This window comes from Halichoeres trimaculatus, unplaced genomic scaffold (assembly GCF_033239565.1).
Source record: "Halichoeres trimaculatus isolate MK-OKI-2021-1 unplaced genomic scaffold, fHalTri1.1 fHalTri1_scaffold_4, whole genome shotgun sequence".
Lineage (NCBI taxonomy): Eukaryota > Metazoa > Chordata > Actinopteri > Labriformes > Labridae > Halichoeres > Halichoeres trimaculatus.
In genome coordinates, this window is record NW_027437182.1 from 14,289,283 (window position 1) to 14,314,542 (window position 25,260).

The 25,260-nt window shown below is 40.7% G+C and overlaps 1 protein-coding gene across 7 annotated transcripts in view; it reads left to right on the plus strand.

Moving 5' to 3' along the window:
- The window catches only part of ptprsa (protein tyrosine phosphatase receptor type Sa), a 252,495-nt gene that overhangs the window by 150,126 nt on the left and 77,109 nt on the right, over window positions 1-25,260 (plus strand). For all 7 annotated transcript variants that reach the window (XM_074667567.1, XM_074667570.1, XM_074667571.1 and 4 more), the window contains one exon: window positions 9,164-9,352. In XM_074667567.1, coding sequence (XP_074523668.1) covers window positions 9,164-9,352 — 189 coding nt within the window. The remainder of the gene's footprint in view (window positions 1-9,163; window positions 9,353-25,260) is intronic.

The following is a 25,260-nucleotide window of genomic DNA, read 5'->3' on the forward strand; positions in this document are numbered from 1 at the left end:
CTGACAGATATCTTTCACCCATTACTGGGAAGTGGAATTTAAAGTTCAATCGTTTTGCTGATGACACTTTGATTTGTACATCTGCTACTGTATTTGTTTTATTGGCCAGATTTTTAAGGTATGCATTTCATGACTTAAAAAACAACAACACTTTAAATGGAGAGAGTGGTTAGAAATGGAAATTTACCAAAAGAAAAAAAAATAAGGATGCAGTTTCTTTGTATCTCTGCTGCTTCTGAGGTTAAAAATCATGGTGTGTTTCACATCGACTGTTCTTGTTCCTCTTACAACCAAACATCAATTTTCTGTATTATAAAAGATTTGTACAGCAGCATAGCCTCCTACATGGTGTGAAAAACTGTCTACAGGTTTCAAGGTGCCCACTACGCCTCCACACACTGTCCCACCCTGCCAAACACGTGCAAAGATACACTTCCAGAAACAAACACGCACACCAGAGCCACCCACCACTAAACCAGACCTGACTGGCTGACGTCCTCTATGGTGAGGTACTTCCTTTAATGGCCCCAGCCTCGTCTCCCGTCTCTCCTGGAGTTTGCCTGTCTTACCACAGATGCCTGAGGAGCCTGACAAGAAAGAGAGAGACTGAGAGAGATAAACAGATTTTTCTTTTTTTGTGGTTTTTTTTTCTATCTGCCCCTCCTCTTAGGAGGCATCGGCTCTTTTGAGCTGTCCCTAACAATTACTACTCTCTCTTGTCTGTGTTGTGTCGATCACGGTGGCTCACTACATCAGTGAAACAGCCTGCATGGAACGTGTTTTTTTCAAAGGCCAGACCTTCCACTTCTACCACTTGAAATTATAGGTGGGGCAAAGGCAGCATGTCGGTCTCCCCTGCTGAACCCTGCAAGTAAAAAAAAATGTTACAATGCCTTACAATCAGGTGAAAAATATGTGCTTATATAAGATTGTAAAAATAGAGAATATTATAACATAAAAACCACAGAAATCAATGCATCAAGTCTAAACGCAGACTCATTTTGTTTGTCAATTACAAATCTTCAATAAATGCAATTATGAGTTAGAAAAATGATGTGTTTTCTGATGGTAATTATCAAAACTCCTCCAATTTTCAGCTCCCTAAATCATGTAGCTGTATTGTTTGTCAGTCCAGATTATCTCCTTCCTGCTATATCTACATGCAAGTTAACAGGAAGATGTACAGACACTGGTGACACTTGGACAATTGTAAGTACAAGCGCGGGCATAAAAAGTATGGACCAGATTTCACGCTCTTTGACAAACTACCGCAGCAGTAGGATGCTCATTGAGAAAATTTCAAAGTAAAATGATGTGTGAGTTAAACAAGCCTGGATCTTGGATCCTCAAATAATGAAAGAAGGAACATTGTGTAGTCTTGTGATTTATTTCTTTTTCTTGAGTCTCCAACAAACTTCAGTAATGGATAATAATACACACAGCACTGAGGCATGCTTTTTTTTTAAAAAGCCTTTTTTGGATAATGTTCCTTCCACTAATTTGAAAGCCTTATGTCCTCATACCAGCCTCTGATGTTACATGGACAAAGCCTTTGTTCCCTTCTCTCCCTGTAATGGACAGGAAATGATGCCCTAATGCTACACACTATTACTTTCCTCAGCCTGAGGGAAAAAATATTGTTTCCTGCCGTATACCAGCTATAAACAGGCTTTACTTCACTTGGTTTGCTTCTCTGTATTTGCCATCCATTCTTCCTCCCTGTCCTTGATTCATCTGGCTTTCACATTGTACTAAACGCTGGTCATAGCTGCTACCTGCAGTGGGTGGTGCCATGAGTTCTCCAAAATATCCCCCTCTTGGCTGTTATCACAGTCTTTCTTTGGCAAACAAGCTGTCTTCTTGCTGTTTAGCTCAGTGGTGAACATGGTTTTATGAATGCAGTCTAACATGGACTGTGTTCAGAATTGGAGGCGGTGTGGAACAAACAGTCTGAGCAGAACGGTCAGTTTGTTTGCCAGACTAAAGTTCCTCTCACTCTCACATATTTACAACTTCTCCATTTACCAAGTGCAAAACAGGCAGTTTGATAGCAGGACAAAAAGAAGTAACAGTACCAAGCCTTCTTACCTGAGAACAGATACCTTGCCTAGGTGTTGCTTAAAACTCTGTATCCCATCATCCAAAAGTATCAGTATTGAGAAAAGCTGACAGTTGACAATCGCACTACAGTCTCCTTTTTTTTAATTTTTACCAATAGCAAATTACCCAGAAACCAGTGGATTTCTGCACTAAGATGAAACAGAATCTGATCCACTGAATCACACTCTCATGAAAATTCATACTCATACAGTATTCAAATACTGAATTGACAGCAGAACATTGATAGTGGTACTCTGTTCTAGCATTTCAGCAATATCACAAATAACTACAGCCTTCACCTATATTACATTGTTGATTTTCTGCATTTGATAAAGTGCAACAGTTTACTGATAAAAAAGGAGTATTTGGATGAAACTTTTATTTAATAAATAATGTTGACTGAAGTGATTTGATGTTACAACTCAGGCCAAATCAGTTGAAATCGAGAACTGCAATTTCACAGCACCTGAGTTATTCCACTTGTTTGCCAAAAGCCAAATTTGTACAAAGATGGTTGGAACCATAACTTGATAGCAGCCAGACTAATGGGGCTGCCTGCAGTGTCTGCAGACATTATTTTTATTTGGTCAGCCTCCTTTGCGCAAGCATCATCTGATGCCAGTTATTTCAAGATGCATGTTACTTAGGAGCCAAATTAATCAGCAAACCAATTAACCAATATATCTGTACTAAATGTCATTTTTGTGCTATATACAGCCCACATAGGTATCCTAAGGCACAATTTTAGTCTTAAGTTTTGAATTGATTTTTAAACTGTATTTTAGGAATCTGAAAGGCAACCAGTCAAACAACAGTTAGCTAAATTTGAAGTAAACTGCCTACTGTGTAAATTATTACAGAACAACAAGAAGGAAAATAGATAGATTACCCTGTGGGGTCTTCATGTGGTCAGAAAGCTGACCCAACAATCTCATTTTGTAGTGCAATAAGCAATTCTGCAAACTTTTGCTTCCCTCCCAAAGTCCAATCTCCCCCTCCTTTTCCTCTCTCCTTCTCTCCTTCTCTCATCTGGTCTTTCAGACTGTTTCTCTCCAGTTGTACTTTGGAGATTTTGATGTAAATGTTGCCCTTGGTGGCTAGATGGGCTCGGTGTGGAGAATACCAATGGGCCATCGGACGTCTTTCCGGGAACAGAGCAGGGGGGTAGAGGTTGAGTGCTGGCTGTATAATAACCATTATTCAGCTGAGATGGCTATCCAGAGAGGGCTATCGGTGCTGGGGCCACAGACACTGTGATTAGATTTCCCCTGTGTTGCTATTCTTTTCGGTCCCTGGATATTTCTGTGTCACTGTTCCCCTATCTTTCTGTGTGTGTTTCTCTAGCAGTTTAGCGGGAATCACATTGGTCTGAAGATTCTGGGAATTTCATGGAAGAGATGCAAAGAGGGGAAGGGAAAGTACAGAATCTTTATAAAGTTTAGTTCCAGGAAACACGTTTGGCTGTATGTCAGCATCACAAATTGCCATCTGTCATCCAGTGAAAAGAGAGCTGCAGAGTCAAACAGAGTGGTGCACTGATTGGTTGGGGAAAAAAAGTGTTTCTCCAGCTTGTTTCACACCTTATTTTAGGTAGTTGATGGCTTTTAGCTGCTTTCCTTCCACCACAAACCAAGTGTTGAAAAAAACAGATCAATCTCTTTCACACCATAGAGTTCAAGTGAGTGGTGTTGAATGGAATCTCAGTAGAAGACGTTTATTTGGGTTTAGGTGGTAAGGCTGATAAGGTCACTAAAACTGGTCTACATTTGTACACTTGGTCATCATGATACAAAATATTGCACTGTGCTTGAAAAAGACCAATCAACTAGCACTTATATATTAGTGTCACATTCCTGCACACGCATAAAACTTCAGAAAACGGATTTAGTCTCTGACCCACATGTTCGGTTATCAAAGTTCTAGCTCTGTTGAAGGTGCAGAGCAAACAAAACTGCATTTTCTAGTCAAGTTGAAGAAGCTCTGACTGCCTTTTGCCTAACATCTATTTATCCAGACTCCTCTTACATTTGTAAAGAGACCAAGCCATAAGTATTCCTCATCCTTTTCCCATTTTATTTATCATTCCCTGTCTGTACAGCTTCTAATCTTAACCTCTGTTTTCCCTTCTCCCGTTCTCGTCCCTTGTCTCCTTTCCCCTCCCTCAGCCTTTTTCCCAGCAGCCCCTCTCTGGTATTAATGCACAGGCCTGTATAAGCCTGTGCCTCTATGCTGTGGCGCAGGGTAATCAGTTAACCTGATTATGCTGCTGATGAAATTAAATCATTTCAGTAAGTGAAAATAATAATATGAGTAATAGGTGCGGGGGATGGTGGTGCACCCCACGGCATGTGCTGCAGTCCCATCCAGTGGATTTCACCTCCCTCTCTTTATATATCTTAAACTATAGCTGTATCCTGCCTCTGAGGTATTTGAATGCTCCAAAAACAGCAGCTGTGAAGCCAGATGACATGTTGTGAAAATGCATGACATGTGCGGTGTAATAATATAAAGATCAATGTACAGCGTGATATCCCGGCCAAACTGACTCTGGTGGGGTTTGTTGTTCAGTAGCTCACAATAATGATTAGCCGTCCAACCATACTAAGGTTAAATGTCATAAAGCTAATTAAGTAGAATATGCCACCTTCACTAAAATAGTCCCAGCTTTATTTTTAGTTATGTCTGTTCATACAAAAAAAAAAGCACTGGAATTTACAGGCACCCTTGGAATGAGTGCTTATGGAGTCAAGAATGGATTGAGAGTGCTATTCATGGTGCTGTAGAGTACATTTGATAACATGGTATTACATCGCATGTGCAGCACAGTGAATACCAGGTAATTACACTGCTTCTTTGTGGATATAGCATAACAGTAGAGGGCTTATGTATGTTCTTTCTGCCCCGGATATGGTGCCCTGTGGATGCTGCATTTAGTCATATATTCTTTTGTACAGAGCTGTAGAAATCTGCTGTGGAAGCTGTGATTCACAGAAAGTAGAAGTGGCTGACACTAAAGACCAGCCCTGTGCAGAGGACCACACAGAGCATGATGGGGAGCAGGACGCAACAGCAGGAATGAGTCTGCAGATTAACAGCCGGGCGGTGGCTAAGCTAACCAGAGGCTGATTAAAGGCTTTGCACCTGTCACTTCTGTAATGATATTAAATAGCAGAGCGAAATTAAAGACAATTATGGATAATGATGGCACTCAAGCCAACCCTAAAAAAGGCAGAGAATAGCAAACACCAAAATCTAGATCAGGTCAACTAGAGCCTGTGGGGGTGTTAGTGGTAGAGCCATGCTGGGTGAGCCAGCTGTGGGTGAGGTGGCCTTTTCATTACTGTATGGCACCACAGGAGCCAAAGGATCCTAAGTGTGCTTTTCACAAGACCTTGAATTCTACTTTTAAATGTCTTAGTGGTGTATTTGCAAGAGTTTTTGAGAAGGTTGAGTTGCAGCTTTAAGTACAATAATTCTCAAATGGTCAGCAATGACTATATTCATGTTTGTTTTGTTTGTTTCCGCCTAAAATGCCTAACTTTACTGTGAACAGTGAACATGTTAGTTCCTGTTGACAAACTGCTGGAGACAGCTCCCAGTGGACACCTGAAGAGCTGCAATTTTGCACTGGGTTGGAACTATTTGTATTATTGGCAACTATTTTGTAGGGAATGTGGCATAGTATATTTGCCATCCCTTCTTTTTTGCTAGGGCTGTGCAAAAATTTTGACACACCATTATTCTTTCTTTTTTTCTCAAGTGTTATATATATTTTCCATTTCTATCTTTTTTTTTATTTAAAGTTTCCTTTCCTTTCTCTTAAATCCTGTCAAACATGGGGAAAGTTGATTGAAAAGTCGTAAAACAAAAGAACATAGATTGGTTCATTGGTCATCATTGGTTTTCTCTTTTTTTTGTTGTTGTTGTCGTTTTTTCTCAAAGTAAGCACAAGGAGTTAATTTTAAGTGTCCTCTCCTCACATGCTGAATAAAAAATGCAGCACCTGAAGAGAAGATTGCGTACTTGTTTTTGAATTTTGAGATGTTTGTTTTGTCGTTTATTAAATATAGTGGGCCAACATCAAATCATTTATGATCTAATTGTGTTTTTTTGTGAAACTGTGGTTAGAAAAATCTCTGCACAATCCAGAGTGAAACTGCAGCATGTCTGTCCCAGAACTTGAGCACCATGTTTGTTGGCCTGAGTGGTAAAGACTGCTCAGGGCAGAATGAACACAGATGTTGTCATTGACCAATAGCGTGCGAGCAATCATAATCTATTTGGCCTGTGAAGATTTGTCATCACAGAGAACACATCATAGAAATGCAATTGCTACACCATTATGGAGGACTGGCCCTTTGGGAGTTCTCAGATACTATCAGCCCATGTCATTGGTTGCCTTCACAGTCAGGCCTGCTAACCCTGAAGTAACACTCCCTCGATGAGTGATCTATTTATTTTTGCATGGCCGCCTTTATCGACAGAGCCTGTATGCTTTAGGGGGGGAAAGATCCTATCAGACTATTCCTGGGGAAGAAAGCAAACCAGCATACAAGCTATTTATTCAGGAAGAGCTGCCGGGGCTGTATCAGGTCAGAGCAGCTGTAACGATAGCATCATCCTTCCATGGATCCCCCTCCCTGCTTCTTGTTTACTGCTGTTTTGGTTTGTTTGTTTGTCTGCCTTCTTTCACATGTCTAATGTCATTAGACTCAAATCCACTTATGCTGTTTCCAGCTTCATTACTGTAGTCTTTGCAGGCCTCTGTCTTCTGTCTGCATAGCATGACAGTAGAGTTAATGTGAGGTGAAGCACAGACTGGCCTTTGTACTATCAAATGCATCAGGTATGGCACCCAGAAAGTTACAAATATCCTTCTCCTAGAGAAAGAATTAGGGAGAGGTGCACCAGAGCGAGCACCTATTATAGCATCGTATGCATAGATCACTGATGACATACTGAGGAGGAACTTTCTGAGAACATATTGCTCCATCTTGTTCAGAAGTTTCTAAAGTGAAGTGTAAGCTTGCCATTGCTTATCTACGCTTCAGGGGAACTCGGTATAAAAAAGATGATACAGGGGTGATCATTAATAATCTATGAGGAGGATACAGCACGGAGCCTAAAACAGTGTAAACGCCTGTACTTCTTTGAACCTAGCATTGAAATATTCATCATGCTGTGCTTATGTCAGCCTAAGTTAGAGGTAACCTGTCTGGACTTGGTTTTGGGACCCTCTGGTTCTGCCCTCTGCTCTCCTTTACCTCCACTGCTGCTTCAATATTTCGAAGTATGAATACGTATGCTCTCCAAACTCTCTCAACACACCAAGGACACGATGGGTACACAAACACAAAATTTTAAGCATTTTTTTCTCTTTTCTACATGATAAAAATCTAAAGAACTTTAACTCTTTGTGTTATAAACTCAAATAAAACATTTCCCTCTTAGTCACATTTCACAGACAAAAAAATTAACCTAAATGTTCTTTCCTCTTATAAATGGGACAAAAATGTTTGACTTTGAAAGAACTATCACTTCAATTTATCATGATTTCATTGCCCAAAGCCTCAGTTGTATTAGCACAAAATTTACAACAAAATGAATCTCCTTGTCGATTAAACAAAGACAGGCTGACCCTGGTTTTGAAAGAGTTATGATTCTGAAACTACAACTCATCACACTGTCCTAATTTCTCTTAATTTAGCACTCCCCAGTTGTCCATAACAACACCAAAATATCTACAAAGTGCACATGAGGTCATTGGCTCTCCAGATGAACACTGACCTCTTCTGTGCCACTGACCAGCATCTTAGTCAGTTAATCTTCTCTGAGCTACAATATGGCCTTGGGCTTGTGATGCATATTACAGCTCAGGGTACTTCCCCCTCGGCTCTCATCATCTGAGAATGAGTCTCTGCTTTGGCTGAAGTCAGGGAAGAGGTCAAGAGATTTGACCCATGGGACTAATTTCCCCAAGAGAGTGAGTAGTCTGTATTAGCAGAACAATGAACACCAAGCTCACCACACTGTCATCTGCAAACAATGAAATAATGGCTTGGTCACGTATGAATATTAGCTACGGCCTTTGTTCAGGTTAATCAGTCACTGGTTTGGATCATCAGCTTTAAACTTGTGAAGCAATAATTACAGCAACATGGAGTGGATCTAAGTGAAATTACGCAGATGACGGCTTCCAAATGCAATTAAATCTCAGGCCAGAGAGTATGACTACAAACTAGCTTAAGCATAATTTCTTTTAGCAAACATGAAGATACGGGTTGCAGGGATTACACAGCTTGTCTTCTTGTATTATTTTTCACTCCATTGTCTCTCCCTCTGGTTTTCTACTTGCACTCCAAGCAACTTGTTTACAAGAGGTTATGCTGAGAATAGAAGAAACTATTACCCTGAAGAGCATATCAATAAGGCACATGGCTCTTACACCACAATCTAGTCGAGAGTAGGAGAACTGGATGAGACTATCTATCCACATTTTTAGTAAGTACTCTAGCTCATTTTCAGAGATAGAGGAAGTCAAACAAAGCTTGACTTTTTCTTTGTTTTTGAACTTCTCCCTTTACCCATTCAACCCTCTGAGGCAGTAAAATATTTTGCTTTTTTGTTTTGCTAAGTCAAAATAAATCCGTAACCACTTTTATTTACTAAAAATACCAACATTACAGGATTTGCTATTATCTCAAAAGAAAAAAAATAAATCTCTCAAATAGGACCTATTGGTAAGTCGTGTAAGATTTGGCAAGACAAATGAGAACATTTGCATGTAGGCAACTGGTAATCTTTCTGGAAGTATTTTTTTTCACCATTGGAATAACTTATGTTGTTCCAGTTTGGTAATTATGGGATCAACCCTAAGAAGTGACAGTTTTTTGCCAGTGTTTTTATATAGATCAACTGTAAAAAGACAGGTTTCAGTTCAGTCAATGCCGCCTTGAAGATTTTTGTTCTAAAATGAATGTGCACATAGGGATCATATCAAAGGGTTTCTATGGGGAGCTTTCAAGACAGTTGACCTATATCCTTTTCTCTCTATCTCTTGCAGAGGATCTTCTTCCACCGGGCTTCCCGAACATTGACATGGGACCTCAACTCAAAGTGGTGGAGCGCACGCGAACAGCCACCATGCTCTGTGCAGCCAGCGGCAACCCGGACCCAGAAATCACCTGGTACAAAGACTTCCTGCCCATTGACCCCAGCGCCAGTAATGGGCGAATCAAGCAGCTACGCTCAGGTAAGGATAGACAAAATATTATACCCATAACTTTCTGCCTTTTATTTTTGTGAGTACCAGTTACTTTTTAAGGAGACTTTTGACGTAAATGATTATTTACTGCAACATGAGGAAAATTGCATTTCCTTGGAGTAAATGTGTTGAAATGCTGAAACTGGTAGGTAGAATAAAGGTGAAAGCAGAGTAAGGAATCATAAAAGAAGCAGGGAAGAAGAAGTAGTAGAACAAGTAAAGAAATTGTGGAAAGGAAGTAAGGAAAAAGTGAAGAAGAAGTGGAGAAGGGGTAAAAAAAGGAGTAAAAAAAGAGGAAAAACAGTGTAAAGAAGGAGTAAAGCAGCAGAGTAGAAGGAGAAAGGGAGCAGGTAAAAAGTAGGGCGGGTGGTAGGAAGGTGAGAAAAGGAGAAGAGGAAGAGAAGTGTACTGTCAATGGGAAATGATAAGATTCCTCATGAAAGTAAATATGCTGAGGTCCAAGATTTTCAGAAATTTAAAAAAGTTAAATGTCAAAAAAGCAAAGGAAAGAGTGAGTAATAGCACAAGACTGTGAGGTGAAACTGTAGTTACAATTGGTTCGAGGTGAAGAAGTAGGTCAAAAATAACATTACTGCAGTTTACGGGTAAAAATAGGTTTTGCCTAACATTTGGGCAACTTTGGTCCAAACAATACAATCATTTGCTTGGATACTCCCTTTGTTGAAGCAGGTGAATCCAGGGAATATTTTGATATATTTTTATGTTTCTAGAGTGAAGATTGTTGAACTTATGACAGTTTGTTCAAGAATCTTCTAACGTCCCAGTAGCAGCCTCCTTCACTCTAGCTGCATAAGTCAGTTTGTGTTGCTTTAACAGTGAAATTTTATTTATAAAGCACTTTTCACACTTTAAAAACGTAGCACAAAGGTTTAAGGTAAAATGGAGTCTGTAGGTGGAAGTAAGCTGAGGTTTTAGCATCTCAAAGTTGAGGGAGAATGGGGTGGATGAACTGAAGTTTCCCTTTCATTTTTAAGGGGGGCTTTTTGTCTGAAAAAGATAAATAAATCAAAAAAATTTAAGGGTTAAAGATGAGAAAAGGTATAGCAACTTTCTCCTGAAAACAAGCTTACGAACATCATGTTTATATTAAAAAAGTATATGATATGTGTCTTAAGTCAACTAATATAATCTCTTCGTCTTGATGATGTCAATTAAGGAGAGGATATTTAATGTCCTTAATTTAAATATCACAAATATTGGACTACCATTTTCTGACTGTTTTACACCCACAGATAAGCTTCCAAATAATTTTAAATATTTAATACTGTTTAAAGTGTGTAGCTTTATTGAATGAGGTCAAATGATTCCCCACATTTCAAAACTGTGTCACGCTTGTCAGTGAGTGCAAAGTCCACACACGACCGACAAAACTCAGTGGTGGGTATGTAGTCCTGTTCCCATTGATTGAACCCCACTGAGAGGCACACTAAAGCAAAGTCTAATTATTTAGCTAATTAAGTGTAGGCCCTGGAGTAGCCCCGGGCAATAAGGGGTAGATATTTTAGGTCGATGATTTGTCGCCATTCGAAAAATCCAATGACTCCTGTTTGATTAGTTGCTGCAAACACAAATCAGCGTAGACACTACTAAATAAAGAGTCTGTTCCTATCGAGTTCCTGCCCTGAGTTGTAGCCCTTGTGAGCTGTACACTCAAGAAAATCAATTTGTCATCTCATTATTTAACCTGGCTAAATAAAAATACACCAAGTCCACAGCTTTCTAACACACCTTTAACTTTAGAAATATATTATGTATGACTTAACTAGTACTCTCCAGTTTTTTGCAGGTTCAACTTATAAACGACTCTGCTGGATGATTTCATCGTAGAAATCACTAAAAACGTTTCTACTACTCATCGTAACCTCAGACCTTCTTAGATAGTTTGATTTGGGGTACTTTCAATCAGAGAGTCAGCGAGTATGTTAGGCTTAAATTTGAGGACAAGTATTTTTAGTGAACAAGCTTTAGTGTTTTCATACCCATCCATATCCATGCTCACTGCCAATCTCTTCCTGAATAAGTTAGTTATTTAAGGATTAACCAAATTTGTCTACATTTACTATTCTTTAACAAACCTACAGGCTGTGAACTGTTACTAACATGTGGACTTAATTGTAAGACCATTGCTCAAGAGCAGGGATAGTCGTCAAAAACTCTGCTGAGCACCATCATCGGTTAGGAGTCAAAGCCTCTCCTGACATTTACTTAAACAAGATTTTTTTTTCAAAACAATACTGCAAATGTACTTTTTTTTATAAAAGATACTGTTTTTTTTGTTGTTGCTTGTTTTTTTTTTTTGTTTTACTAAGTTTTTGAGCTACTGCCAAACAAGAACAACCTGAAAAGAACAATGACTTCTTTACTCTGTATCATTTATACCATGTTGGTTGATCCTCAATATATGTGTGGCTGATGGTAAAGGAAAACTCTGTTTCCTGCTGGTTGTCAAACCTTTCATCTGTCTTTATGTATCACAATTTTTTCAACTGTCTTTGTGTGTCCTGTCTAACTGAAACAAACCACAGCCTTGTTGTCTCTCTCTTTTGTGTTTTGTCTTTACTTGTGTCTGAAACTCAGTCGTGTCTCGATACACACTGACGAGTCTTCAACACTTCATGGCTGTGACCCATAACACAAGCTAAAAACTGGAAAAAGATAAATTAAACAATAAAATACAAATGAGAAATAACTATATATTTTTTATTTACAGTTTACACCAATATGGGCTTGTTTTAGTTATTCAACAAAAAATACCCCTAATTAGAACCATAAACAGAAGTTCTGTGCCTCATGGGAATGAAAGATCAAATACCGATGTGGGACACAAGAGCCAACTAAACTGTAGTCCCTTTAAGTCTAACTTAACCTAAAATGAACTATGTTGTTCTTCCCCTTCCCCTTGTTTTGTCATTTTCAGAAGCCTTTGGTAAGTGTCTTACAAAGCCCAGCAAGCCCACCCACTCTCCTTGAAGCAGATGGCATAAACTACTTTTCAAAAATGCATGCATCCCCTGCTCTTCCCACCCCTTGTCCTTTTCATGCCACTTGTTCATTATGTTCTGCTTCTGTTTATCCTTAACTTTTACTTTTATCCCCCCCTTCTTATTCAAACTTTATCTTCTTTCACCCCCTCAGACTGGAACTAAACACAGAAAGTGAAATCAAGGACAAGCAGCAGCATGAGTTGAGGATGAGGTGGCTTGTTATCACAGTCCACCTTTTTAGGCAACATGCTGATGTATTTTAATGCTAATATGCATTGCAAGACTTCCCAGTTAAACCACTTTATCTACAGAATATTAGCAACTTTATTAGACAGTGGTTACCTCAGAAGTAGCTGTTTCTTCATGTACTTTTACCCTTTGCAAATTATTCAGGTTTTTCTGTGCTAATGCCTCCTGTCACGTCTAGTTCTTCCTTTCTGCTGTGTAGAAAGGCAGCAGGCTTTGAGGAAATAATTGGACTCTGTTTGAATCCGAAACAATTATTAACGTGTAGTCCCAGCCCACAGTGTTTTCTGTTTTTCTTTGCAAGATTTATAGAATATGCTGTGCTCCAATAATACACTCCTGGCTGTTATTGTATTCGGTGTAAATGGTTCAACCTTGAAACATGGTTTGCGGTCCAAAAATACCCTCAGAAAGTGCAGGAGGTGCTGATAAACACTAGTAGACTCCTGAGTTCTTTCTAGGTGGTGGCTACTGCAGAATCACTGTATGGCTGAACTCTCCAATTCCAAACTTGGGCTGGGTCAACCCTCTGGTCTTGACCAAATATTTTTTCAGGCGAGCATTTTCTCCTCTCGCCAAATCAGACAACACTCCCCTCGAGCTTACAAATCTCTGGCTTATGCTCAGTTGTTGGTGAAAAAACACAAGGGCTCAAGTGATGGTTATATTTCTCCACATTCTGCGCTCCTTCTGACTTTTTGAACTCCTTACAAAAATATACCAAGCCATTTTGAGCAGGGTGTATTTTATCTAGAGTTCAAACTACAGTTTATGTGTTTGTTCGAGGGCTGGGGAGGAAATTACTTCCCTTGTTTAAATACAAAGGCTTTCATAGGTTAAGACTAGCCTTTTAGGCTTGTTTTTTCTGTGGTACCTTCGCTGGAAGGCACATTTAGCATCAAGACATTATTTAATCTAATGAGAAGATGGCCTGTGTGCTTCAACCCTTGAGGCTTTGGGTATCCATCTTGGGTGACCAGTTTTAGATAATGTTCAAGTTTTTACTCATTTGCTTCTTTTCTAAGATGATTTATAAACTCAACCAAAAAAGCATAAACTTCTTAAGCTGGCCTTTGAATTGGCTATTCAGTCTAAGGTCCCATTGTTGGCCAAATTGCTCTTAAAGATTTCTGGGGGCTGCATGCTTCCTCTTCTGCTTGAAGTGCACACTCCAGCCTCAGGGTTAACTTCAAGTAACTCCTCACCTGTAATTGGAGGTTGAATAAAAACTCTGATTGTATCAGACTGGCAGTTGCACAATGGATTCAAACAAATGTCAGCACTCGCAGCACTCCCAGCACTCCCAGCACTTACTCCTATAGTAATACAATTCTCAGTCTGATTTAAACCCCCGACAAAGCCCAATGTTCACATATACACTTTTGATCATGTACAGGAAAATGGAGAAGCTAGCACTTGTTGGCTAGATTGCTGACTTCCTGGCTGACTGGTTCTTCATGTGCCAGACCATGCTGTGCTGGCGGGGCAGTGATATTTGCGTTGCAGTCCCCTGAGGAGCTCCTCCAGAAGTGTGGAGGGAGCCTGACATTTCCCCCCAAGTCCCTGTGGCTGCAGACCCCAGGCCCCTTGCTGCCTTGTCAGCCAGAAAAGATTAACCAGAGGCCAGAGGGACAGTGAGAGGATTGGGAGGGGTGCATATTCATAAAGATTAAGGTCCTCTGGAATAGAAAGTTTGAAAATCTTGACCTGACACTGGATGCCCCCCTTACACAGAGTTTCACATTATGCATATTCCAATGTGATTCATGCAGTCATTTGAATTCTAATCTGAAATGTGGGTTATAAAGCCCATACATGTTTCCATCAACCCGCTCTGCAGGGAGCGACTGGGATCTTTGCAGATGTGGTGACAACAGTCAGTTTTCACCTGAGACCTGCTGTGACACCACCGGGATCCCAGGCGGGTGTCTGTAGTGATGAGAAGGTCAGCCAGACGCCCTCTGGAGGTCGGTCAGGCTTTGACTCTCAGCCAATCACGCAACCCTATCTGTCTCACACGCAGATGGGCAACATCTCCGGCCAGATTGCCTCAGGCCAGACTACATCCTTCAATTTCATTTTTAATATATTCAGAGGGCTGTTTAACAAAACAGATGGGGTGTTCTGTGGAGCAAATAATACTGAGTTTCATAATGTGACGAGGTCAGTGGCCTGTTTAGATATATTGAGGTCATTGTCACTGTAAGCTGATCAACCACTGGCTGACCAAAGCTTAGGAGCGGAGCTTATGGCCATTGGGTTGCATGTTGTAATTCAGGTGGATTTTCCAGTGTAAATGAATAAAGGTTAGTTAAACTAAGTTTTATTTTAATCTCATCATGCTGCTGCATGATCCAAAAACTAGAAGTTCCAATCACCAAGGCCACTCAGTTCTTTTTTGTGTAGTACATTATTGAGCTGAACAACCTCTATCACTTTTCTTTCTTCTCATCACTTTCCCCTCTTTTTTTATCCTTTGTCTCCCAGTTCTATGTTATGTCCACATGCCCCCTTAACACACCTGCTTTATTAACCTAAACCTAAACCTTATTCTAACCCTAACCTAACTTTGACCTTAACCTCACCTAACCTTTAACTAGTAACCCCTTAACACCCAACTAAAACTTCATCACAGCTGAAGCAAAATAAACCGACAGCTTTGCAGCCTCTAATCTAACTCTTTAACAATGTAACCTTCCCAGACCCCTGTTGTGCTTTGTCTTGTGATTATCTGTGGAGTATGGGGTCTCTTAAATCATTGCAGAAATGGTTAAAAGCTTCCCTGTTGTTTTGCCTGTTTTCTCAATGCCTCTGAAGTAACACTGTAGGTGCAGTACACGGTTTCAGATGTTTAAATTAAGTTTATCTTTTAAGCCACCCAAATTTACCTACATCTTCAATTTGATGTGAATAATGACATATTTTCACAACTTTAGCATTGTGGAAACTTGTATAAAAGAGTAAAGGGATAAAGTTTCATACAGTTATATTCAAAAACAGTTCTTTACGGTAAATTCACACCAGAAAAGTAGGAACATACATGGCACCTCTAAATAGTTTTTACAAAATGTGTCTTTAATGGTTTGAATCAAACTCTTGCAGTATACCCAGATCAGGCCATAATCACAGAGCCACACATAGAATGGAGCAAAATCCATCGAGGTTCATTGCAAACCAGGCAAAACTTCAAAATCAGTGATCACCTCCCACCTGCTGGTATCACAACGGACGCCCCTGTAGCAGAGCTGGAACAACAATGGCGTCTTTTAGACTGAGAGTGTAATACATGCTATCTTGCTAGACTCACATCTTTATGTACTGTAGAGATAATTGGAGACAACAGTTTACTTCCTAAAATGTCAGTTCCTTTTTGTTTGTTTTTTCCAATCCTAGAGGGTAATGTTGAGCAGATTATATGATGTATTGGACGTCAGCCTAAATGTTGTCAAGTACTGAAACTTTGTGGTGAACAGAGGGCCAAGTTGGAAGATAGAGCTTTAAGTTTCTCAGTTGACTCACATTCCAGCTTTCATCCATGGTCATGGGTTCTAGGTGGTGACCTAAAGTGCAATATCACTAAAACAAGTGGATGGAATGAGGTTTCTCTTGAAGGGCTCACCCTTAGACAAAGGGCATAGACTTCAGATATCCAAAAGGAGCTTTGAGTAGATTCACTGCTCACTCACTGTTTCTACCTTTCTGTTCTCTTAGGCCTGTCAAACAGTAACCCTCACAGAAGGACAAGAAAATGTTGCTAGGTAGAAGATGGACTACTTTGTTTGGCCTTCTGCTACTTTAAACTGTCAGTTGGATGGATGGATGCTTGGATGAATTACGGTAGAACAGTATTGTGGTCTTGATGGTCGAGCTGGTTGGAAGGAGTACTGGCATGTGACCAGGCCTGTTGTGTGCGGCTCAATGGGTAGTGTCTGCCCTTGACCCTCAGCTCTCTGCCTGCAGGCCATTTATGCTAAATAGGGTTCATCTACTGGGTTGGCACCACCATGTTGGCACTCTCAAGGGACTGCCGAAGGCATATTGTTGCCATGAGTCATCCTGAGATTTGAAAGGGTGGCTAAGAAAAAAGCAAGGAGAGAAACTGTGTGAAAGACTGAAAAGCACAAAAACTCAGAGAGTATTGAGTGAAGGGGCAGATAATGTAAGAAAAGATTAAACAGTTAGGAGAAGCTGTTAGAAACTATTGAACAGGGAAAAATAAAAGCCAAAAGGGAGGGGACAGTTTAATTCTTGCCAGCGAGGCGGTTGAAGTTAAGCTGACTCCCCAACCCACACCCAAAGCTCTGCTTAAAAGGGATCTATTATACATCACTTTACAGTGAAAAACCCAAGCTATGTTTAAAAACCTACCAGCCACTGACTGGATGAGCTCAATATTTTATTGTCCCTAATGGGACGTTTGGCTTGCAGTCAGGCATGTAACACAATACATCGTTACGATAAACACAGGACAGAGAAACATACAATTCTCAGTGAAATAAAACATTGGGAAGAGGGAACAGGAGATAGAATGACTGGGAAGCTTGGTTGAAAAGTCAGTTCCTCCCTTTAAAGCTAAGTTTATGACCTGTAGGATAAATAAGACTTTGAATCTGATTTAAGTTGCAGTTGCCTGGAGGTGCAGCCTGAGCCTTTTTCAGTGGGGACTCCAAACCGCCCTCAGCAAGTTTGTTCCATACTAATGTAGATAACAGGATATAAAAGTGGTGCCGGAACTTGTTTGACTGACCTCTTATTTAAGTTCAGCTGGCTGGGAAAGGTCATTTGCCACTAGTCTGACCAATGTCTCCAGGTCTAATGTTGCTTGCTCTGCCTTTTCACCCCAGTTGCATCCATGATAGAACACATGCCAACACCCTGAGCATCTTTAGCTCTGTTGATGAAGCGTTGTAAGCCCTTTCTTGAAATGTCAAAGATAAGGAAAAGAGGAAACAGTAAAGAAAGCACAGCTTCACGAAGCGCTCTGTTCCTTTGTAATACCAGCAATGAGAGGTACTGTCTTTGTTCTTTTTCTTTGGAAAACACATCTCTGAACTCCCCTGTAAAAGATCAACCAGTGGTTTGACAGTCTAATTCCAATGACCCAGCTCCCAACTCAAATAACTCTTCTAATTATATCTAACATTAACAATGAACTAAACTGATGTTGTGTCTTCCATTTTTGTGTCTCCTCCAGAGGGTACCCCGATTCGAGGTAAGATGTTTAACCAACACAGTAAAAAGGAGAAAGAAAAAAAGAGACTTAAATTGATACTAAACCAGTCATAACCGCTCCTAACTCTACCCAGCTGACTTAATAAATGGAGTATCCATCGGAACTTCCCTCTTTAAAATGACAAACCTTTCCACTAACATTAACGTCTCATTTGTGTTTGGGTCCTATGTGCTGTGTTCACACTGTGGTCATATGTGTTTCACTCCTCCGTTTCCCATGTCATCATTGATGTACTGTTCCTTCATCTCGTTTTGTGTTACCTTCCCACCATCTCTTCCTCATCATCAGCAGCATCGGGAAACTACGGCACAGTTTAATAACTTTACTGATTGGTTATGATACCAGATTGGGAGGCAGAGGGGAGAGGTGGTGAAGGATTTTACCAGATGATTTTTTGCTTTATGCCTCTGACATTTAAACTGTTTTGACATGGATATGGAACTGGAGGGTGGCGGGTAGGGAATTTGTGGTGGGCAGCGGTGGCCTCATGTTGATAAGGCCAAGCTATCGAATACAGTATACTGTTCAACGCAATCCGTTTATGGTCTTTCTTCCTTTTCTGCTTTGATAACCACCAAATCCTTCTGTCAACCACCAGAGCAGAAGCCTTATCATATACTCATGGTGTGTCAGGGAAAAAGGTAGCGTAAGATTTGATTTGCTTCCTTACTTTTAGTCTGCTGCATTGAAAACTTGAAAAGTGGATAGGTGCAATAGCTGCGTTTCAAAGGATAACACCCACGCCATACCACACCAGATATAATTCCTCTAAATTCAAAGGATCAACAGGATATCAAGGTGGGAAAGGACTGTGACCCCAATGCTATATAATCATTTTTTATTTTCTTTGGATGTTCACTTGTATCTAATCATCGGGCTTTATTACTAAAGCACCCCTTGATTGTATGTTTCTTGTTGTAAAGTGCTTTTGCTACACAGGCTGAGCAGGTAAGTGCATATCTTAGTTTGCCGTTATAGCCCTCTTATATTTGAGGGAAGAGTAAATGCTTTTATTTTTACATTTTTTGTTTTAGGTGATTAACTTCCCAACAAAGTCCCTCCAGTTAAATTCAGATTCCTCCATCCTCAACTTTTTCATTCAAGCCACATGAGACAAATCTCCAAACAGCAGCATGCTCTCAAACATATTCATGAGCACCTGAGGTTTTGTAGTGAATTCAAACCCTTTCCTCTTTCAAAACCTTCACTCATGACCACCATCACCAAACCTAGCCCTCCCCTCTCTTCTTTGTGTGGACGAGGTCTCATAAATCATATTCTAGTGAACAAAGGCAAGCGTGACTTATGAACTCTGCATTTGCATAATGAGATCAGCGGCCTGAAAAAGACGATTTCTCGCCACCGTATAACCACGTATGAACACTGACTTGCCTTCAGGAGTCCGTGCCCTGTATGTGGAGAAAAAGTTAATATTGTAAGATTTAGATATTAATGTTGATGTTAGTGAGATCAAGGTTCCTGAGACTGGTGCTCATAGTTTGTGTAGCTGCTTAAAACTAGTGGATGAAGCAAAGTAAGGTTTTCCATTGAAAACAGACCAAAAAGGAATCAATTATGACCTTTATCTTTCTGGTAAACCAGTTGCTTATATTATTGAGATTTTCAGTGTCAAACTTTAAAGATGACAGGAACCAGGCCATCCAGCCAGAGGGTATTGTTCTTAGTTGCCTAAAGCTATATTGAGTTCCCACTTACAAGGTTGAGTTATAACAGATAAGCTTCTATAGTTTTTTTATACAAGGGACACACTATCGACGGACGCAGCAGAAGATGTAGATTGCGTGACCACAGTTGAGGAGAGTCCATTAGATTTTGATGACTAGTTTTTGGATGGCTAGAGTTGAAGAAAAGCACAATTTTATTTATTTACTTATTTTTTAAAGTTGTTTTTTGGCTTTTAGGCCTTTTAGTGGTTAGCAAAGAGGACAGTGGATAGATCAGGAAACAGGACGAGAGTGGGGAGTGGCATGCAGGAAAGAGGCCACAGGCTGGATTTGAACCCGGGCCACCTGCACAAGGACAAACCTCTTGCAGCGCGACCTAAACAACTAAGCCATCCACGCTCCAAAAAAAAGCTCATTTTAACACTGAAAAGCCCCAAAAAATGATCTAAGATAGAAATAAGAAATGTTTAAACCCAGCACAGACAGCAAGCAGTTTTGAGCATGAAGTAAAGGGTTTATATTCAGGAGTGTTATATCATTTTAAGTCCAAGGAGAGAGAAAGTAAACAGCAGATGACAGTAGGGTGGAAATCACTCAATTTGCATCACTGGGAAGCAGCAGCGTCATGCTCATAGGATCAGCAGATTCCCAAAATGTAAAACCTGCATTAATTTAGCCTCCATACAGAGCCAACCAGGTGCTGGCCTTGAGGTAGGCATTAGGTAGAAAGGTTGCTGGACTCCCTACTTGCATCATTACTGATTTCATGGGAGCGTTACAAGCAACCAGATGGGCGCTGACAACAATGGCATCATACGTGGGGCCCCATGCTGCTGTGATCACTGCGTAATGACCTTGAGGTGGTGGCAGAGTACCCAAGTGGCAGACAGGATACAGACAGAAGGAGAGGGAGACTGAGAGAGAAGGACGCTGCCAAACTTGGCTGCTGTTTGTCCATACCAGCTGACTTTTCTGTTGTGTGGTAATTCAGACTGCAAGTTTGTAACTGAAGTCTGCAAGTTGGTGAACAGCATCAGTCTATATAGGGCCCATATTATTCAACGCTCAGCTTAAACAACTGTACAAGTAAAGCTTGGTAAATATTAAAGCACTCCAATCTGGTGAATTTGTTCAAAAAGTTTCTGATTTGGTTTTTTAATTGTTGTTTTGGGTAAGAGAAAAGAGAATAAAAAGACAGGAGCGAGGATGAGAAATGAGGGACTAATGATGGACACAAGCAACAAACGAGAAATAAAATGATGAAAGAACAGCGTGCCACCAGCAGGCCTGAGTGGGCTGCAGAAGAAACAAGAGGGAGGGAAGGAGAGAGCGAGACTTGGCCAGCCATTTTGTTGATCGCCTAAACAAATCAATCAAGGCCCGCTGGAGCACACTAATTGAATTACACAAATGGGACAGGAGGGGGGTACACATGGCAAAGCTGCTACAAAGCAGCGACAAGGGTGGGCATACCACGGCTTCAGGCACTTTCTGAAATTAATCATCCGTGCTAGCCCCTCCTTGCTTTTCCCCTCATCTGTCCTTCTTCTTCCTGTACTTGTCTGTCACGTCAACACTTCCTCCTAATACTCAGGCTTTTTTCGATCCCTTTGTTTTGTTTTCTTTTCCAGATTTCTCTTTCTTATTTCCCTTACCCATAAATTTTCTGTCCCTTCCACATCAAATTTAACTACTTTGTTTTATGATTAACCTACACTGAACAGTTCCTCAAATCTCATTACCCCAACATATCATATACTGTTTCTTGTAACAGAAAGAGCATTGAAATCATGCTTAGAAATGTTTCCCCTTAAATGTTCTGTCATAGATTTGACCTGCCCCATTGAAAGGGTAAGTTGCAAGCCTCATCTTTGACAAATGTCAACCCCAAAAAATATTTAGCGAAAGGATGAAGACTGCTTAAACAAACTGTCCTTTTTCAACAGTTTTGGTACAAAGATGTCTGTTCCTGAATCTTAATAGGCCTTCAGAAACATGATTGTTGAACTCTGCCCAGACGCTCTTCTTTGTTATCACACCTTGGCACCTCAACGCTCTTCATCCAATAAGCCCGCGGCATGCAGTGCTGTTAACCAGGGCAGCTGTCAAGGCTGAAACAAATGTCTCAGACCCACTGCCCATTACAGCGTCTTTTATCGAATGGATGAAGGCAGTGAACATGCTGCAAGACAGCTGGGAGTGGGTTGTAGTGGAAATTGGAGGCTGTGAGTGTTGGTGGGCAGGAAGGGTCACTTTGACTGAAATAGAGACTAATTGGTCCACATGGAAGTGATGTCATCATAATCAGGGATTTTATTTGCTTTAATTGTTGCTACTTTTTCTGTAAACCCTAATGGTGCAGCCTGTATCACAGAATAAGAGGAAAAGAGCAAAATGGCACCAATATTTTCTCCACTGACCCAGAAAACATGAAGTATTGCTTAGCAGGGGCAGGGTTTTCTGGGTTTATTGATGGCTGTTTTGGCTTTTGGGGGTACTGAGGGCCTGGCTCTGGCGTCCTCACATCTGTAATGCCTGAAACGGCTCATAATAACATCCTTTATCATAAATGTGTTATATTTTGGTGATATAAAATTAAGTTTAAAAAATAAAATTAGATTACCCAGGAACTTAGACTCCAGCAGCTCAAGTTTAACTTAAAACATAGTTAAATAAAAGTTTCTGTACCAAATGTGACATTTAAAACCAGTGATAGCGTCACAAAGTGAAAGCAGTCAGGACCGTTTTTCATTATGCTATCTTTTGTCAAGCTGAATTCTCAAATAACACGACCTGCTCCCCGACTGATAAACTTGACTCTGGTAGTTTTTCACCGTTATTGTGTTAATGATAAGATTTCCCAGCCAGAGACATTGAAGACATGCCATTAGGCCCCAAACAGGCCTGACTTTATAAGCCCTGCATGACTATTTTGTGACTGGCATTGTAAATCTGTGTTAGCAGCCAGGCAAGTCTTTATCAGTGAACGCCCATTGTGTGAACAAACTGGTTGCATGGATTTTTATTGTGCTCGTGAAAGATAATTTTCAGCATTTATTTAACGCCTTGTGTTTCCCCCTTTTTCCTGATAAAAGAAGAAAAAAATGCCACTGGCCAATGGTGCTCTGCTGAGCCACAGGCTGCCAGGGTAGACAGAGCGCAATTATGCAAAACACAGAGAGTGCAGTCATTTTTTAAAAAAGACAAAAGGAAATGGTAGGAACGAGACACATGCTGGTGACAAGGCTTTTCAAAGGGTGGAGTTTGTTTTAGTGTGAGCGCATACACACGCCTGCTGCTGCTGCAGATAGTACATCAAAGAGGGTTTGCTTGGATTTGTGTGTTAAAAGCCCTCAGAGGTCTGTTTTCTTAAAAGCCAACATTATCTCGCTTAAGACTGACTGCACGCCCCAGAAAACTATTACTGCTTCAAAAAATATAACAACATTATACGTTTTTAGTCCATTAATTGGAAAGATTTACAGATTACGTACCGGGATATATGTTATGCTGAAGTGGAGATGACAAAATAGACAACAACTCATATAACACCTGCAGGTAACTGGATCTCTGCTATGTGTGAATTGGACAGAGAGAAGAAAACCATCTCTCAAAACAAAATGATGCAGTCTTTTTCACTCCTCTTTAGATTTCAGTTCCTGGACTTTTTGAGGCTCCTTCTTCCATTATAGATTTGTTTTCTTAGATCTCATCTCACTTAATGTCCAATAAACGTAGTCAGAATTGGATTGATTTTTGATGTGTTTTTCAGCTGTAAATCATTTTGAGATGAATCTTGCCTCACCTAGTTTGTCATGAGGGTGTGTTCGTGACAAGTCAAACAATTTTCTTTTATCTAGGGACAGAATAAGGACAGAAAGATATAACTATGTAAACCCCAAATTCCTTCTCCATCCCCTCCTCTTTCTTGTCTCTTGCTTCTGTTGTCACTCCCTTTCTCCCTCCAGACATTTTCTTCCTCATTTTTTCTCTTACTTCACTCTTTCTCCCTTTCCCTGTACTCTGCCTGTGGAGAGTGTCTCTCTGTGGTCTTCACTAAATAATAGCTGGAATATGTAATGAAGCTGGAGGGGGATTGGAAACAATAGATAATACCACCTAGCGAGAATCCTCCATCAAAGATGGCAAGGAACAGATGAAACTCCCTCCATCCTGTCAGAAACTATCTATGTTTCTCCCCTTCATGCTCTCTCTTCCTCACTCTTACTCACTCATATGCCAGGAGGTACAATTTACAGGCACAAATGTGTGTTTTAATTGGTTCGCATTTAGCTCTGTTTGGCCCATTTTCTGTCACCCAGCCACATTTGCTGTTGTGTTTTGTTGACATTCTGATAATGTTAAGATTGATTTTTTTTAATAATATATATTCTATTTCTGGGAGCATTTGGACCTGCACGCTGTCAGCAGTTGGCACACATCGAATGACAGCGAATAAAATATAGAACATTCCACCTTGACAGTCAACAAAAAGTGGATTTTGGCCCTTTGCAGGCTTTTTCTGCATTATTATTTATGAAGCATGGAAAAAAGCACCATCCTAAACTTCAGCCTTCCAAAGATTTTCTTATTCAGCACAGGGGCCGAGGCTGAGGAGCCTCTGGCAGAGCTTTCCTGGATGCGTCCACCCGGAGTTGAACTTCACACGGTCGTTACTTTGTGATCCCCCTGGTGTTGAGGCACTCGGCTTCTGAGCACATTCCAACCCACCTGCCACCACGCTGGCATTTGCCGTTTCAAGCACACATCAAACACATCCAAATCAGAACCCTGCATACACGTAGAGCGAAGACTCCAGCACCACCTGCACTCCGCAGGTAGACATTTTCATTTGGTTCGTGAGCTATGTGCCAGGAACGGTTCCCTCTGGGGGACGAGGATGATCTGAGCTGAAGAGGGAAATGAGGAGGAGGAAAAAATAGAGTATGGATTGTTTTAGCTTAAGGTCTGCTTTCTTTTTTGAGGCAGATATCTTCATTCTGACAGACTGAGGGTGTAAAATACTCTTAGAGTATTAGGCTAAGGTGGAAGCGTGACTAATCTTTATAATTAAGCAGAATCGATGGGCTCATTTGTGGCACAGCTGAGCACCGTTATTAGACCGATGTTCCAGAATAGCAGCTTTGTACAACATAGTGTTCCCTCCACTCACTGATCTGATGGAGTAAGTTATGGTATACTGCAAAGGATCCTGGGCAGCGGCTGCCGTGTTGATGCTTCCTGGCTAAACGCTAACGAGTGCTGGTGCTGTGTTTGTCAGGGAGGCCTGGGCTGCAATCTGTCTGCTGAGCCAGCCAGAAGCCCTAATGATATCATCAGGAAGTGCCGTCAACGGCGCTCTAACGAGGAATGATCTGACGCGCGTTGTTTTCACCTCCCTCCCCCTCCTCCTCCTCTTCCTCCTCCTTCCCCTCCATACGCCCCCTTCTCCACTGTTGTTGCCAAGCATTTAGGTGCTCATACAGGAGATAAAACCTGGAGAAATGCGCTCTGTTTGAAATAAACGAGCCACAGGGGACTCGTATAAAAATGGATACCCTAAAATTTGACAGCATGAAGGAACAAAGATGAGCAGTATGTCTGGTATAAGCATAAATTGGAGAGAATGATGAAAACTTGTGGGACTTTATAGCATATTTAAAAAATGTAATACATCGAATCAAAATCAATGATTTGAAATACTGTGTTGAAAGGATTTTAGTTCAT